The 19075-nt window shown below is 40.1% G+C and overlaps 1 protein-coding gene across 3 annotated transcripts in view; it reads right to left on the bottom strand.

Moving 5' to 3' along the window:
• Nucleotides 1-19075, bottom strand: part of LOC132110474 (zinc finger matrin-type protein 4-like) — a 110090-nt gene that overhangs the window by 44091 nt on the left and 46924 nt on the right. For all 3 annotated transcript variants that reach the window (XM_059517103.1, XM_059517105.1, XM_059517104.1), the window contains exons 4-5: nt 17383-17542; nt 7892-8116 (exon numbers count right to left, since the gene is read on the bottom strand). In XM_059517103.1, coding sequence (XP_059373086.1) covers nt 7892-8116; nt 17383-17542 — 385 coding nt within the window. The remainder of the gene's footprint in view (nt 1-7891; nt 8117-17382; nt 17543-19075) is intronic.

Here is a 19075-nt window from a genome sequence, read left to right as displayed (position 1 = left end):
CACAACTTAATTCATTCACTCATTGTAATTTCATTAGTGGTTATGTACTGTAAAAAAAAAATATTCTGAGAGGTTTCTGTCCCTCCACTGAAAGCCCAGGTAACTAAAATGTAAAATATCTGTAAAAGTCTTGTGAAGAGATGCAATCACTTTATGTGATTAACAGAAAACACACAAGCCCCTTTCATACTGCACGTCGGACCCGGCAAATTGCCGGAACATTGCCGGGTCGCCTTCTGTGTGAAAGCAAACACGTCCTGGGACTGATTCCTGGGTCGGGGACTTAGTAACATTGCTGGGTTCAGTCCCAGAACGAGCGCTGTGTGAACAAAAGCCAGATCTAATGCCGGGTCGTAGTGATGACGCACGTTATCGCGCGACTCTTTTACCAGGTGTTTTGAAGGAAGATCAACGTTCGTGACAAAAAAAATATGTGCAAACTGTAATGAGGCAGAGATCAGTTAGTTCCTCACTTTCCACGCTGACGCTGAGATCATTCGCCAGCTTCAGTGAAATTATAACGTGCCTAATGTTTTCGAATCTTTTTCGACATTACACGTCACACCCTGATGTCACGTGTCGTTACGGGACCTTTACGGGTTGTGTGTGAAAGCACGCACATATTCAGGGTAATCACTGGCAGTGTGAAAGTTAAAAAATCTAGCGACCCGGGAACAATTGCCGAGACACATTATTTGTGTATTTGCTGGAATACCCTGACGGAATCTGCTATGCCTAAGAAAAAGCCAAATGAGATTAGTTGTGTGAAAATGCAAACTCAATGTATCTCACCTATCAGCAAGGCAAGGCAAGGCAAGTTTATTTATATAGCACATTTCGTACACAATGGTAATTCAAAGTGCTTTACATAAAATAAAGTAAAATAATCATGAAGAAAAGTAATAACAAAAATAAAACAAGCAATTTTAAAACTTTTAAAATGATTAAAACATTTAAAAACAGTTAGAAAATGATTTTACATAAATAAAATAAAATAAAATAAAATAAAATAAAATAAAATAAAAAAACAGTGAAAATATAGTGCAATCAGTTCGGACATTGCACAGTGCTCATTCAATAAATGCACAGCTAAACAGATGGGTTTTGAGTCTAGATTTAAATGTGACTAGTGTTTTAGCACATCTGATCTCTTCTGGAAGCTGATTCCAACTGCGGGCAGCATAGTAACTAAAGGCGGACTCCCCTTGTTTTGTGTGAACCCTTGGTATTTCTAACTGACTTGATCCTAGTGATCTGAGTGCTCTGTTAGGTTTATATTCAGTGAACATATCTGCAATATATTTGGGTCCTAGATCATTTAGTGACTTATATACGAGTAAAAGTACTTTAAAATCAGTCCTAAATGTAACTGGAAGCCAGTGTAAGGACCTGAGGACTGGTGTGATATGCTCAGATTTTCTGGTTCTAGTCAGAATCCTGGCAGCTGCGTTCTGGATGAGCTGCAGCTGTCTAATGTTCTTTTTGGGAAGGCCGGTGAGGAGCCCATTACAATAGTCCACCCTGCTGGTGATAAAGGCATGAACAAGTTTCTCCAAGTCTTGACTGGAAACAAAACATCTAATTATTGCAATGTTTTTTAAATGATAGTATGCTGATTTAGTTACTTCTTTGACATGACTACTGAAACTAAGGTCTGTCTCCAGAATCACACCAAGATTCCTGACTCGGTTTTTAGTTGTTTGACCCCTAGAGTCAAGGTATGCATTCACCTTGAAAACTTCATCTTTGTTTCCAAATGCAATGACTTCAGTTTTTTCCTTATTTAACTGAAGATAGTTTTGGCACACTATTAATTTAATCAATGCATTGGCAGAGGGAGTCAATGGGGCTGTAGTCATTTGGAGATAAGGCTAGGTAAATCTGGGTATCATCAGCATAGCTGTGATAGGCAATTTGGTTCTTTCTCATTATTTGACTTAGTGGAGGCATATATAGGCTAAACAAGAGCGGTGCAAAAATTGAGACTTGTTGGACTCCGCATGTCATGGACGTCCACTCTCCTAGACTCACATAATAACCTCTCCCTTCTAAGTATGACCTGAACCATTTGAGTACCAATCCCAGAAAGCCCGACCAAGTTTTCCAGTCTCTCTAGTAGTATGTTATGATCGACAGTGTCAAACGCAGCACTGAGCTCTAGCAATACCAGCACCGATATTTTGCCAGAGTCACAATTTAAGCGAATATCATTTAATATCTTAATGAGTGCTGTCTCTATGCTGTGATGCGGTCGAAAACCAGATTGAAAATTGTCCAGGTATCCATTTGAGTTTAAGTATTTGTTCAGCTGCTTAAAAACGACCTTTTCTATAATTTTGCCTATAAAAGGAAGATTAGATATTGGTCTAAAATTGCTCAAAATTGTGTTATCAAGATTGCTTTTTTTCAGGAGGGGCTTTTGGAGTTTGGAAATGTCCCAGAAAGAAGTGAGGCATTCACCACTTCTAAGAGATCTGCTTCTAAGCCGAATCTGTCTGACCTCTGCATTACTTGAGGATGTGCTAATCGCCTTCCTGATATTGATGATCTTCTCAGAAAAGAAGGAAGCAAACTCATTGCATTTGCTGTCTCATAGCATTTCACTGGGAATCTGACTTGGGGGGTTTGTCAGTCTCTCAACAGTGGCAAAAAGAGTACGAGTGTTATTTAAGTTACTGTTTATAAGTTTGAGAAGTCTGTCTAGCTGTGGCTAGTTTCACATTAAAAGCATGAAGGCTGTCTTTATAGATGCTATAGTGAATTTCAAGTTTTGTCTTCCTCCACATCCGCTCGGCTTTTCTGCATTGTCTTTTCATAGTCTGAACTGCTGTTGATCTTCTCCAAACTGATTTCTGTCAGTTTGTTTTCTTCCTGACTATTATTGGTGCAATATCATCAATAACATTCTTCAGTTTTGAGTTGAAGGAATCAAGAAGAATATCAACAGAGTCTGCGGAAATGCTTGGTGTTAAAGATATAGCCTCCATAAATAGTACACTTGTGTTCTCGTTTATGCATCTCCTTCTGACAGAGATAGATCTAGATTCAGTGGTAGCAGAGATCAATATATCAAAGAAAATACAGAAGTGATCAGATAGTGCTATGCCTTTAGTAACAATGGATGAAATGTTTAGACCCCTACTGATGATTAAGTCTAGAGTGTGTCCACCTTTGTGTGTGGGTCCATGCACATGCTGAATCAGGTCAAAAGTGTTTAGAACCGTTATCATTTCTTTTGTAGTTTTGTTTTCTGCATTATCTATGTGAATATTAAAATTGCAAAACAGTCAAACTCTGAGGAAATTATTGATAACATTTCTGTGACCTCTTCAACAAAGACTGGAGAGTATTTTGGAGGCCTGTAAATAATAATAAACAGAATGCGTGGGGCACCTTTCAGCAAAATCCCTAGATATTCGAAAGACAGGTACTGACCAAATGACACTTGCTTGCATAGATAGACATCTTTAAATAGAGCAGCTACACCTCCACCTCTCCTAACAGTCCTGCAAACACTCATGTAAGTGAAGTTAGGAGGGGCGGCTTCATTTAGGATTGTTGCACTGCAGCTGTCTTCTTGCCATGTTTCATTTAGAAACATAAAATCCAGATTGTTTGTGGTTATAAAGTCATTGATTAGAAATGATTTATTTTTTAGTGAGCGAATGTTTAAAAGTGCTAACTTGATGGCAGTGCTTTGTGTCTTTACATCAATCTTAGTTTGATGCATAATAGGTCGCAGATTAGATGAGTTTGCCCTTCGGCTTGAGAAGGCCTTAGACTTTCTATCACGTGATAAAACTGAAATAGAGAAAGCTACAGGAACACTGGGTTCCCGCTTGTTCTGTAAGCATTTGTGAATGTTGCTGCTATTATAGCGGGGACCCGACACATATCACTGAGAGCTGCTATCAGTTGTTTGTGGTTCACCTTCAGCAGACAGAGGGTTTGGGCCCTGGCGTTGTGGCAGCGGTCGGAGAGCTCTCATAGGAACAGGGCCCACAGGCTTTGGTGGTTGGGGGGCCCGCCGTCTTTTTGTTGATATCTGTGGGCTAGCAGCGAATGAGTGGGAGAGTTTAGTCCCAGCATACACCAATTCCTCCATTTTCTGTGAGAAGCACAGAAGTGGAGATGCTTGGAGAAAGGGATAATGTGTCTGGTGAAATGGGCTGTGTCTTTTGGTGTTTCTGGTGGCTGTGATGTGTTGTCCTGGCTTCCCTGGCTGTTTTCCAGAAAGTCGTCCTTGGGTGCTGAATCTGGTAGCTGTTTTGATATCACAGTCTGTCTGTGAGGAGCTCTGTGGGCAGGGCTCAGCCGGGATAGTGTCTATCAGCAGTGCTTGTTTTGGCTGCGTGGTGTTATCAGTGTCCTTGTGGGATATGTCAACCACATGATGACTCGGACCCGGTGTGTGTGTGCTGAATGGATTGACACACTCTGCTGAAGGATGACGGAGGGAGAAGTAGATATTGTCCTTAAACACTCTAGCACCAAGTTTGTTTCGGTGGAGGCCATCCGGTTTAAACAGTTGTCTATGGCCCCAGAAAAGATTGAAGTTGTCAATGAAATTCACTCCTTTTATATTACAAGATCTTTGTAGCCATGTGTTCAGCCCAAGCATCCGTGAAAACATATTTGTTCCCCTTGCTGGGAGTGGTCCACTGATGAATGACTGAACTTAGAGTCTTTGAAGTGTGCTTAAGGAGATCTGACTGCTCTATCCGAATATCATTCTTTCCCACATGGATGATGATTCGATTTGCAGTCTTGTGCTTCATCAGAATGTTCTTAAGTTCCTTGTTCACATCAGAGACCGTTGCTTGAGGAAGGCAGAATGTTGTTGTAGTCCTGCTACTAATGTTTCTGATAACAGAGTCACCCACTATCAGAGTCCTTGGCTCGGCTGCGCTCTGAGCTGAATGCCACTGTCTGCTCGACCTTAAGCGCCTGATAGTTGAATGTAGGCAGTTGTTATCCTGTCTCCGGAATGTAAGCTGCTGGCAGTGGGAGGCAAAGTCTTCTTTTTGTAGTATTATTCCAGTCCCAATGTTTTTAGTTTTTAGCGTTTGTGCCAAAAATCTGTTGTTTGAGCACTGTGCTGATCTGCTGAAGTAAAAATCTTAGAAAAATTAGAGAAAAGTACAGAAATAAGAAGCAAAGCGCAGAGCAGTAAGCTAGAACGTCCGAACGGTAGCAAAGCCGGAAGCCTGTACACTAACATATGAGCAAGAAACAAAGCACCCTCAGGATCCAATCAGGCCTTCCCACTCCTTAAATTCTCTCCAACGCTGTAAAGCTGCTCCAATATTTACACGAATCCTACCTATTGCCTGATCATAACCCTTTTTTTATGTTTTGCTCCTCTGAAGTTTTCCCTTTTTTTATCAGCTATCTCTCGCTATCTATAGTCGATCTGCTAATATCCATCCTGTAAACTCAGTGAGTGCTCTCTTCTCCCAATCATTGCTAGACATGCCCCTTACTGATTGGCTGTGAGTTTGTTTTGGGGCTCTGTCCGACACAGTGGTCAAAAGCATTTTTCAAAAATCGCTTAGTGCACCTTTAAGCTGAATTACCGACACCTACAGCATACAGAGCTGTGATGTTTGCGAGTGAGGAACACCTTGATGATAGGCTTTTGTGATCAGCAGCAATTCTGCTGATATTTCAGTAGAAGACACATTTACAGAGAAAAGATCCTGACAAGGGAACCCTGCTGTGTCATGGCTGGAGAAAATAATTACCTCTTATGAGAATGAGAATGTCAGCGTCAATGTAAGATTTTCATTTTTGTTGTCTCTAGTCTTTGCAGACCAGAACACGGATTTGACTTGATAGGAACTGTGCTTCTCTACAGCAGATATGTAACACACAACAAATTTGTTCCCCAAGATCTTTTAAATGCATGACTACAGGCATACTACAGGCAAAGCTCAGATTACCTTTGAACTGATCTGTTTGCCGTTATTTAAGAGAACATTAAGCCAGTCTTTCTACCCTTACACATTTTTTATCTATGTTTCCTTAATACCTTTGGCATTGTTGGCTACAGTTCTGCACATGATGTCCAATCTGTTTCCCTTAAAGAGACCCATATTAGTAGTCAATGTGACTCATTCAATATATTCAATGCCTTCTTATGCGTATACAATAGCTGGAGCTCTTAGGCCTTATTCAGGCTTGCATTCAGTTTTAAAATGGCACTTTTAAACACATTAGTTCAGGCCTGATGACAGAAACACTGTTTTTGCAAGTCACTTGATTATATGGCAACATTTAAAAATAAGCAGCGCAACACTGAAGATAACTGGTGATCACATAATACATAATCTGATTAATGACAAACATGTAACAAAAAAAGAATGCCAATCATCTTGATCAGCCAGTCACTGCTACATGATATCATTTCATGGACATTTTTTCTTTTGTATTCCACTGAAAAAAAGAAATACAGGTTTTGAACAACATGAGGGTGAGTAATGACATTTTTGATTGAACTATCCTTTTAAGATCACTTATTGTGTTTTCTTTGGAATTAAAATAGGACACTGTCTTCTGTAGACAAAAGACATAGTCTATCAAAATATAATTTTTTTTCCAGTTTTTTTTAACTAATACGAATGATTATGTAGTAAATATTGCTACTGAACAAAAGAAGCCTGAATCGGACTGACTTGTTCAATTCAAATCAAAAGCAAAGTGCTTTGAGCCTTAGTTCCTAAAGACAAGTGACAAGCTTTTTGCAAATTTGCCTTGGGGAAAGTAACTCTCAAGGATTACAGGTCTAGTTTTTGAAATGTATCTGAAGGAAATATTCGACTTGACCTTGTTCAAACCCCTGAGCAACTACTGCAATGTGACGGTTTATTTGAACTGGCTTATGGATCTGTCAGGATTTCTGGATCACACACTGTATGAATAATATGTCTAGTGATTAAATCAGTGTGAAATATGTATTTAAAGAGCACAAAGTCTCCAGGGCTGGAAAGAGTACTTGTCCAAAAAAACTATTTGCGCAAAAGAGCAGCTTATAAGTGTAGTGAGCACTGAGCTGCAGATTCTATCCCTTTATAATAAAAGCTATACAACATTGAAAAAACAATGTATATACTCTAATTCACATAATATTTTGTTTGTTAGATAGACCCCTGATAAAAACCGTGGGGTAAACCCTTTTTTGGCAGGGTTCCCCTGGTAAAATTCGGATTACAGGCACTAAATATCATGTTACTGGGGCTGTTTCGACCCGTGGACATGAAAAACTGTCTGCAACAGTGTTAAATTAGCCCAATTCTGTGGGGCAAAACCATGGACTTGGCAGCATTGTTTTCTAACACTGTTTGATTTGACGAAAGTCAAGAGACCAATTACTCTCTCCCTATCCAATCACGTTGATGGATAAAAATTAATTAAAATGTAATGACCACAAATGGAGGGAAAGTACCAGAGTAAAACTACAGATACACAAGGACTATAGAATACTCAAAACATGACACTTGTATAGCTTTGAATGGAGGAAAAATGCTATGCTCAACAGGCTGCTCTATCAAACGAAGCCCCTCCTTCTGAGTAAAAGAGCCAATCGCTAATCTGTAAAGTCAGTGCGTCACTGCAGCAGCCGTTAGAAGTCCCAGTTGCTATAGAAACAGTCAGCGTTCTGAGACGTGCGCTTTACAATTATTATTGTTGGATGGCTCTTAGTGAAAGCAACTTATTTTGTTTTATTTATTTGTCTGCATTAACGTTACTGCTCTGTATAGTTGCTAGTGAAGGGTTTGCAACTGTGTATTCTTGAGGAACCATCAGTGACCAGTATTGTCATGACAGTTTCGTAGGACTCCAAATGTGATTAGTCACATGACATCTCTAACTCAGGCAGTTGAAGTCTCACCTGTGCTTTCATTCACATCCAGACTGCCAGCCAGCTGCTCCAGTAGTCGTGCCCGTGCCGCATTTCTCTTATGCTTCTTGCCTTCGTAGTGTTGCTGTGCCATCAGTGGGTTGTTGAACCAGGCGCCACACAAGCAGCAGTACTTGCCTGCCTCACCATGATTGGTCAGCGGCTGCCACGAGGGAGGGGGCGGGTCTGTGGTCAGAGGAGTGGGCGGGGCTGAATCTGCACAGAACAGAATATACATTAATTATATATATATATATATATATATATATATATATATATATATATATATATATATATCAATCAATATACCTTCAAGAGCCTATACAATAAATATTCTTTTGAGTGCAGCTGAAACTGTTCTGCTGGCAAACACACTGATGGCTCAAAGCCTAATCTACTGAACAGCTATGCAGGTCAAGAGAGGGTCAGCGCATGTGGAGATGAAAATTCACCCCTGAGTTAGGTTACCCTCCTCCATCTTATGAGGAAAAAGCAAACAAATGGATTGATCTTCTAGGTGACACTCTCGAAGACACCATGGGACTTGTTTCCATAGTTACCAACCCCAAAGGCAACAGTGCCGCAGGTTAGAATGAGCTAAACACACTGTTATTGTTTACTGGACCTTTAAAACCAATAGATGCTGAAAAAAGATAAGATTTTTTTGTAATTTATGGAATGGAATAAAATATTCTTCATTTAGTTCATTGTATTGACAAGAGATTAATGGACATTTTGCTAAACATCTAATTGTTGTGTTCCAATGGAGGAAAAGAGTATAAAAAGGGGTTTGGAACTACAAAAGGTTGAGTAAATGGTGACAGAATTATTATAATTTCTTAGGGAAACTAACGCTTAAAATGTATAAAAAGTCAATTGTTATTAAAGAGAAAATGCAACAAAATCCCAGTCTTTCTCCTAAATGTTGTAACTGAGCATTTACAGAAAGGTTGCTTCCTTTTAAAGGGACAAATCATCAAAAAAACAAAAAAGTATATTCAATCACATTTTAGTTCGGGAACCAATTATCACTATTAATTAACTACAAATTTTGACTCAATAAACTTCTGTTTTCCTGCTTATTATTAGTGTGTTAATGTAGTTTAGGTTTAAGGTTTAGGTTTTTGGTAGGGTTAGGGATGTAGAATATTGTCATGCAGAATAAGGCATTAAAAAATGGTTTATAAGTACTAATAAACAGCCAATATGCTAGTAATATGCATGTTAATAAGCAACTAGTTATTAGTGAGAATTGGTCCTCAATTAAAGTGCTCCAGAAAATTCTTCAGAACACTATAGAAGATTTTTTTTTTTTAAGAACATTGGTAACCAAACAGTTTTGCTGTCACACACCTGGACTTATTTTGTGTGTTTTTTCCCCTGTGACCCAGTTTCTGTCTTCCGTGTGTGGTTTTGATTAGTTCCCAGGTGTGTCTAGTCATTTCCCCATGTGTTCCATGTCCCTGTTAATTTAGTCATGCCATCCACCTGTGTTTCCCCAATTATCCCTTCTATAAAAGCCTTGTCCTTTCAGTTCTGTTTTGTCGGGTCTACTCGTCTACACGTTACTCGTCTAAATGTCAACTTGTCTACTTGTCACCTGTTACTTGCCACTTGCCTCTTGCCACCTGTTATTTACGACTTACCTTGTTTATGTTTTATTTAATAAATCCTTGTTTTGTTTATCCCTCGGCTCCGTGTTCCTTCCAGCAGCATAAGCCGTGACAGAAGACCCGTCCTGAAAAAGTTAAAAACTGCGTGTTTTCCCTCCGTTTTGTTTTCCGTTTTTTTTCACAGTCTTTTTTCTTTCCGTAGTGTTTCATGGATCCCCTCTATCGCCCCGAATACCTCCTCCTCCTGCTGGAGCAGGAGGGACTGTCTCTCGAGGACCATACCAGACGGTTTCTCTGGCTAGCTAATGCCACCAGCTACCCGGACCACGCGCTCTGCACCTTTTATCACGCCAGCCTGAACCCTAGGTGCAGAGCGTTGTCGCCCGAAGATGGTCCTCGGGAGGATTTCGCCGCATTTATAGAGTGGAATCTGGTGAGAAATGGGTCCCCTCTCACGGTCGGCCCAATGGAGGATCTCGCCAGGTCCACTCTGGACCCAGAGCCCAGCCTACAATCTCCCCACGGTACGAGGCATAAGCCCGAGCCCACCGATGACGGAGAGCCAGAGAGCATCCCGTCAGACCAGGTGCGAGAGCCGGCGACACTGCCCACCACGAGGGAGCAAAATATGGAGCGCCAAATGGGTCAAAATGAGGGGGGTTCCAATTCACCTATGCCAGATCCTCCTGTAAGCCCAGGATGGGCTCCTGATCCTCTGTTAAGCCCAGGAAGGGCTCCTGATTCCCCGTTAAGCCCAGGACGGGCTCCTGTTCCCCCGTTAAGCCCAGGACGGGCTCCTGATCCTCCTGTAAGCCCAGGACGGGCTCCTGATCCTCTGTTAAGCCCAGGAAGGGCTCCTGATTCCCCGTTAAGCCCAGGACGGGCTCCTGTTCCCCCGTTAAGCCCAGGACGGGCTCCTGATCCTCCTGTAAGCCCAGGACGGGCTCCTGATCCTCTGTTAAGCCCAGGAAGGGCTCCTGATTCCCCGTTAAGCCCAGGACGGGCTCCTGTTCCCCCGTTAAGCCCAGGACGGGCTCCTGATCCTCCTTTAAGCCCAGGACGGGCTCCTGATCCTCCTTTAAGCCCAGGAAGGGCTCCTGATCTTCCGTTAAGCCCAGGACGGGCTCCTGATCCCCCGTTAAGCCGAGGACGAGCTCCTGTTCCCCCGTTAAGCCCAGGACGGGCTCCTGATCCTCCTTTAAGCCCAGGACGGGCTCCTGATCCTCCTTTAAGCCCAGGACGGGCTCCTGAAACCCCGTTAAGCCCAGGACGGGCACCTGAACCCCCGTTAAGCCCAGGAAGGGCTCCTGATCTTCCGTTAAGCCCAGGACGGGCTCCTGATCCCCCGTTAAGCCGAGGACGAGCTCCTGAACCCCCGTTAAGCCCAGGACGGGCTCCTGAACCCCCGTTAAGCCCAGGACGGGCTCCTGATCCTCCGTTAAGCCCAGGACGGGCTCCTGATCCTCCGTTAAGCCCAGGAAGGGCTCCAGCCCCAGAGCTTACTCCAATGCCTGCTCCTCCAAAATTCCCACCCTCCCACCCACTCCTGCCTCCTTCTCCGCTGTCGTCTGGCTGCCCCTCTGCTCGCCCTCAGCCTACCATCATTGTGGTGCGAGCTCAGCGGGACCGCCATCCTCCAGCGACGCCTTGGTCGGCGTCTCCCTCACCTCCGCCTCCAGCCTCTGAGGCCTGGACTCCGCCTCGGCCCGTTGACCCGTCGGCTCCACCATGGCTCCTAGCTCCTTCCTCTCCGCCGTGGCCCGGCAGTCCGCAGGCTCTGCCTGGCTCCCTCGTCCCTCCGGCTCCGCCTTGGTCTGGCGTCGTCCATCCTATGCCTCGGGACTCCACTCCTCCGGCTTCGCCTCATCCCTCCGTCCCTCCGGCTCCGTCAGGCTCCTTCATCCCCTCGGCTACACCTCAGTCCTCGGTCACTCTGGCCTCACCGCGGCCTTCCGGATCCACATCGCCGCGTCAGTCACCAGAGCCATCAGTTCCGCCTAGGACCTCCGGCTCCTCCCCGTCACCCTGGCTCTTCGGCTCTCCGTCTCCACCTCGGGCTCCTCCTCCACTTGCTCCGTTGCCGTGGGTCGAGTCCCTGGAGTCAGTGACCATTCCTCCTCCATGGCTCCTTCCACCGTCGGCCCCACCTTGGGCCGTTATGGCTGTGGCCTGGGTCCTGCTGGGTACCTCCTGCTTCACATCCTTCCTGTCTCCTCCCTGGCTCCTCCCTCCGTCATCTCCTCCCTGGCTCCTTCCTCTGTAGTCCCTGTCTGCTGGCCCCCTCCTGGGAGGCTGTCCTCCACCGGAACCTCCTCCCAAGTTCCCACCCACGCCTCCCTTTGTTGTTTCTACGGTGCGAGGACGCACCTACCGGGAGGGGGGGAGTACTGTCACACACCTGGACTTATTTTGTGTGTTTTTTCCCCTGTGACCCAGTTTCTGTCTTCCGTGTGTGGTTTTGATTAGTTCCCAGGTGTGTCTAGTCATTTCCCCATGTGTTCCATGTCCCTGTTAATTTAGTCATGCCATCCACCTGTGTTTCCCCAATTATCCCTTCTATAAAAGCCTTGTCCTTTCAGTTCTGTTTTGTCGGGTCTACTCGTCTACACGTTACTCGTCTAAATGTCAACTTGTCTACTTGTCACCTGTTACTTGCCACTTGCCTCTTGCCACCTGTTATTTACGACTTACCTTGTTTATGTTTTATTTAATAAATCCTTGTTTTGTTTATCCCTCGGCTCCGTGTTCCTTCCAGCAGCATAAGCCGTGACATTTGCTGACCATTGACTTCCATTGTATGGAAACTGAGATGTTTCTCAAAATATCTTCTTTTATGTTCCACAGAAGAAAGTCATAAAAGTTTGGAAAGACTTGAGGGTGAGTAAATTACAGAATTTTCATTTTTGGGTGAAATATCCCTTTAACTCTCAAAGACCCACTGTAGTAAAACTAATACTCTATTTAAATCAGTAGAGTAACACTTTTTAATAGCTTTGGGTTATAATAGCTTGAATTCTAAAACGTAAAGTTTGGCGGAAAAATACATTGAATCTACCAGCACGACACAACAACATGACACCTCTGCCATCTGTTTTGATCAAAATTTTGCAATATCCTTATTCTTCTAGAGTATATGTAGTGTGTGTGTGTGTGTGTGTGTGTGTGTGTGTGTGTGTGCGTGTGGTCTTTGATGTCTTTGATGGTTGGATGTAATCTTAAATTTGACACTGATTGCTAAATTGATTTGTCATGGTGTAGCAACCAAGAACACTTACAGTAACTACACCTCTCTGTTCTCACCACCCACATCTCACTAACATGAGCAAAGATGATTCAAATCACTGTGCAACTTTCAGTGGATTGACAAAACCAGCATACACACATTAGGAATGGCTCCAAATTGTTGATAAGTGGATCTTTTTATCCTTAGTAAAAAAAAAAATGAGAGCTTCTCAAAGTGGATTTTTAGCATGTTGACAGTGTGCTACTGCTGAACAGCCAGCACACTAAAATCCTCTCTGATAAGTTGCGTCTCTAAATTCATGCTCTTTAAGCTCTACCGCTAAACCCATCAAAGCACTGCTTTTGTACCAAATTCACAGCATTCAACAATACATTTCGAGGCAATTATGAGTGTTTTTATGGAGATGCGTTGAGTGAAAAAAAGGTCGACTGACTTTTAAAAACACGTCTTGAGACCCTTGGATTTTGTTTCATTTTGTTGAGCTCACTTTAAAAGCAAAAGTCAATGCTATGTGAACATCCTTTAGTTTCAAAACCATTTTGAACATTACTAACACACTGATCTGTATGTATTCCTGATGTGCATGATGTGCAGAGACAGATGTTGCAGATAAACCCTTAAGCAAAAAGATGGTTTTAGAACTGGAGTAAGATGAGCACGAATAGACGGGGGATGGGCAGGTAAAGATCTCAAGGGCAACTCCATCACATCCGCTTTGACTGCCAACAACGATCCTCATCTGATGAGTTTTCCTGAGGGAACAGCACTCTGGATTTTCACGTAGGTTACTTTTGACTCTAATCTCTCCTGAAACGCCCGTTCCACCACTTTTTCTTTAAATTTGTGGAAAAGTCCTTTCATATTGCTTTGCTAATGCCGTCTACTATGTGATCTCATCTCATCTGTGTGTCATAAAAGACTAAAAAAACAAGACAAATAAAGCTGAGAGTGAACCATGATGATTGCATGATCACGCTCACCATCAAGCGCTTGTTATAATATCCTACTGGACATGGAGAACCAGGAACATTAGTGAAATTAGTCTGGAGGGCTGTAAGAAAAACCACCCTGCTTGATTGAAATCATTTCCCTTATGACAGGAAATGAAATTCAATAGTCATTGACAGGCTAAAGATAGAAACACATGCCTCTTGTTTGTCCTGATGCCTGCAGTAGACATCTGTAATGTGGTTAAGATCATTTTAAAGTGAAGCGTAATCAAATATGTACAGAAAGACTGAAACGTGTTAAGGCAAATTTGTCTGACACTGAATACAGCAGCAATTTGAGTCCAAAATTTAGTATTTATTACCACCCACACTGATGACTTTCCACACTGGCACATATCCAGTGACCAAAGCTCAGGTGATTGAAAGTGTCCATCACAAATCAATTTAGTTTCACAGTGCAAAATCCAATTGAGAGTTGATTTGTTCAGGTCAAAATGCTGATGGAAATGTGTGCTACTTGTCAATTCAATGTCTCTAATAAGTTAAGAGTTGGTAAGATTTGAAATATCAGGGGTCTCATTTATAAAACTCTCTGTAGATTTCATTATAAAATTTTATGTAGGCACAAAAGCTAGATTTTGCGTATGCCCAAAAGTTTTCAGATTTATAAAACCATGCGTACACCAGAACCTGCGCAAAATTATCTTTATAAATTCCAGTCAGGGGAAGATTGTGCGTATGTTAATAATTGTGCACTTATAGCACTCCTCGCTGTCATTAAAACATAGCATGTCACAGGGAAATTGTGTTTATAGTTAATGAAATTATGTAATTATGTTGTTTGTAAAATTATGTAATTTCAGTGTTCATCTCGTTTACTGCTAGTGGAAGATTAAGTGTAAATGAGTTTAAAATTTTTGTTTAATTTATTACTTTTCTTACTCCATGGAAAAGAGTTTGCATGGTTTATAATGTCTGTACGGTGCGTACATACGACAAGTTTATTTTTTATAAATCACAATATGTGAATGGAAAATTGCAAAAATTATTTTATGAATAGAAACTTAATAAATAAATAAATAAATACAACAGCGTTAATTTATTTGAAATAGAAATCATTTGTAACATTATAAATGTCTCTACTGACACTTTTGATCAATTTAATGCATCCTCGCTGAATAAAAGTATTAATTTATTTCAAAGAAAAAAAAAAGATTACGGATTACAAACTATATATAATACAAATATTTCAATTTTTTTTAATGTATTTTTTTTAATGCAAATAAACTACATTTTATTGTATTCAACACACTTATTGTATTCTAAATGTAATGCCAAAACCTGTCACCTGGGTTTATATATATATATATATATATATATATATATATATAAATATATATATATATATATTTATATATAAAGTAAATTATGATCTGATATGGTAATTATCTAAATTATAAAAACATTTTGCTGATATAAACACTTTAGTTGAATGTTGTGGCATTGCTTGGCAACCATAAGCAACCTATAGTTATGCCTTGTTTACACTGGGTAGGTGGTTGGGTGGGTGGATGGTTAGGTAGGTAGGTTCATGGATGAATGGATCAATATGGACGGATGGGAGCAATGGCTTGCTTTTTCTTTTATTAACCATTATTCATTTATAAGCTCAATATAATTACAGCGAGTTTATACCGTACATGACATTGACCCTGGGTCATACAAATTCACACTGCTTCAGGCAGTGTCTGCACAACCTTAATCTCAGGAAGTTTTGTGCTTCAAACAAGAAAACGGATACTTCGGTAATCTAACAGACTGTTTCTGTCAGCACACATGAATATTGTTCATCATTGATCATGCTTCATCTCTGATGCCTCAGATGCAGTCTGTCCTCTTCATCACTTCAAACACTGTATTATCTCTACTTTTTCCAAGAACTTTACTGGTAAAAGAAATCTAATAACATGATGTTGTTTCTCAGATCCACTTTTAACTGCTATAAATCACATTATTTCCATTGGTCTGTAAACAACCACAGTTCTGAATAATTAATTGACACTGAGCATAGATAAAACTATTTGTTAGGATTGTGAATATCATCAGAGACATAAACATAATTTTTTGGTGTCATGAGTTTATTACTGCGTTTTCAAGGCTGCCCTGTATAAATATTCCTCAGGCATTTTGCTTAATGCTCTGTTCTTAACTCCAAACCCAGTGTATTAAATTCATGCAATTCAATTCACATGAAATCCATTCAAATGTTGTTTTCTTGACATTTCAGCCTTATGCATTCTTATGTGATTCGTGATTACGTGATTCCAATGTGGTAATGGTAATGTGGTAAAGTTTATTGCATTTATTTAGTTGTCCAATAAGTTTCTAAATTTAATTTAAATTTAAGTTCTAGACTGAGTAGATTTTTATACTACTTGTGCGAGCCTTAATTTTTTTGAAAAGCTTGAAAGTTTGAAAGCACTTTAATAACTTAATGTTGATTAGACAAAATACAAAATTATCAAGATACTGAAATACTGATATCATCAAAAGACTAAGTGAGATATATTCACTGCTGTTCAAAAGTTGGGGTAAGATTTTTATTTTTTAAAAGAACTTAATACTTATATTCTGCAAAGATAGATTAAATTGATCAAAAGTTACAATAAATACATTCATAATAATGAAAGCATTTCTTTTCAACTTTATAATAAAGTAAAAAAATAGGAAACCTGCTGTTTTCATCATTGATTACCGGTATTATAAGAAAAATTTATTGAGCAGCATATTAAAACTCAGCTTTGTCATAACAGGAATAAATTACATGATAATAGAAAAGTTATTTTAAATTACAATAATATTTTAGAATTTTAATCTGTTAATTTCAGCCTAGGTTAGAGACTTCTTTCAAAAATGAAAATAAATAATAATAAAATAAATAAATAATAATAATAATAAATTGGGGTCGATGCAGATTTTCAACTATAATTTTCTCTTGTGGACTATATGTAAATGTCTATTCAGGTCAGTATTAAATAAAAAATAACATGCATTTTGTATGAAATTCTGGTAAAATAATTAACATTTTGCAGATACTGGAACATGTATGTAAAACTTTGACCACAACTTTACACTGTATCACTTACTTCAAATGAAGCATTAGATTTAGCAGTGAAACATGAGATATTCTAGATCATTCTTATCTCATATTGTGCACACATGTGATTGTCTGCTTATTGTATAAAGGCTTCCTTTTCACAATTTTGCACATTTAACAGACAACTACTCTGCACGACTCCACAGTGCAATCTTACAGTATGTTTCTTGATGTCTTGTGTCTGTGTATCCCTGTAATGTTTTAGGACGCTCACTGTAGCTTGTGTTCATAACCACTGCACAAACAGCTGGGCCGGTGGGCATAAACAAAGCCTGCCTGACAGAAATGAACTTTAGGTTGAGTTTAGCGCTCTGGGCTTCATGCATGAACCAGTCTCTATGTTCCTACAGCTCTGATTCACGACACACCTCTGGGTCTAATCCACTACTGTATAGTGTCTCTATTCTCAGTAAAAGTGGAAAAAGACCAAAAAACAAGATTATTTTTAGCATATTTTATGAAGTAATATCTAAAGAAACTAAACAATACTAGAATGCATTTAGTTTAATGTTTTTTACCTGTGGATGCTGGCAGACTTGGCGTCTCCCCCAGCACCAAGCGAACTCTCTTAGCGTGCGTTTTGCCCTGGTAGTGCGACTGAGCCACGATGGCAGAAGTGAAGAACATGTTGCAGAGCGTACAGCATTTGTTTCTGTCCACCTCATTCTCTGCACTGTCCTAAAAAAAAGATAGAAATACAGGACATATAGCACATGAATCACATATAATGGATGTCCATAATATATAGGACATACATTGTCACATTGAAAAGTTTAGGTTATTGATGGTTTAAGGTATGAACACATTTTTATTACTATTAGTGGTAGCTTGTAAATAAGTATTATTGTATTTTCATTTCCCATGTTCATTGTGAAAAAGTATAGAAAATTATTTATTTATTATTTTTTGGCAACAATGGATGAAATGATTCCTTAGACCATACCAGAGTAGATACACACACTGATATTATATAACTATATACACATATAATTGACTATAAGATGGATAGATATTTTAGATCTAATATATTACCCAGCCATAGTCTCTAGGAATACTGTATATATATATATATATATATATATATATATATTGTGAAAAGGCAGACTTATTGCTCCAGTTATTTCTCAAATACTAGATTGATTATTTTTCAAAAATGAAAAGTACAATGATTGTGATTCTGAGTCAGTAATGTGAAAAGTGCTAACATTTTAAATATTTTCCAAAATTGTGGTAGTCATCACATATATTTCAGATGGACAGTAAGAAATCAAACAAATAAAATATTCAGCCAGGGTTCTCTGATCATCAAAAACTGATAAGATGTGCTTCAGATTCCAGAATCTATCAGCCAGAAGATATTTTGAATATTCATATGCCAGTAAAAATGTTCACAGACAATAGAATGATTATGGACACATTTTGTGTGCTGCGAGCTGCTGCCAGTGGCTTGAACTGTCCTTCACGTGTCTGGAGACTGGACTGTGGATTACAGGGCCACTATCAGTTCTAGCACAGACGGGGCCCTTGGCATTTTCCCAACCCCCCGCTCTCAGTCAGGTCCTGATCCAGTCCAGCAGGAAAGAAGTCAGCTTTAAGTAAACCAGGTGAAAAGAGAAGCCAAGAACTTTCCTGATCAAAGCAACAGTCCAGCTTATCATCTCTTATAAACGAAACAAAATCAGTCAGTGAACACACCAAACACTCCTTTAGAGCAGTCTTAGATCAGTGGAGCCCAGACAGAGGTATGTGGAGCTTAAGGGATGTTTTAACAGGTTGTGTGGGGAACTTGGAAAGATTTTGGAAATACCTACAAATAAGGAAAATCTTTTAAATAAAAATATTAGATCTGTTTAGTGATACAAATAAATATTGTAGATAAATGAATATTATGAATTGTAATAATAAATATAGTTGTTATTACCATATATGTACATTTTTCTTTTTATGTTTCTATATAGTCCAGCAAGATAAAATCAGTAGCTACTAAGTGCAATTAGAATCACAATCTCAGTGAAGAGTGCAGAAGAACTTTAAGAAATGACTGACTGATTCCTGTTGTAAAACTGAATATGGTGTAGTCTCTGTGTGAGATCTTTCCAGACTGAAAACAGAGAAGATGAGATGAGGAGTGGGAAACCTGAGAGCATAAAGGAAGCCACGTGGAGAAAAAGGAGAAAAAGCACCAAAAAGTTGTCTTGTGAGCTATATTTC

Source organism: Carassius carassius, chromosome 30 (genome assembly GCF_963082965.1).
Source record: "Carassius carassius chromosome 30, fCarCar2.1, whole genome shotgun sequence".
In the NCBI taxonomy this organism is placed as follows: Eukaryota; Metazoa; Chordata; class Actinopteri; order Cypriniformes; family Cyprinidae; genus Carassius; species Carassius carassius.
This window is presented reverse-complemented; position numbering and strand designations above follow the sequence as displayed.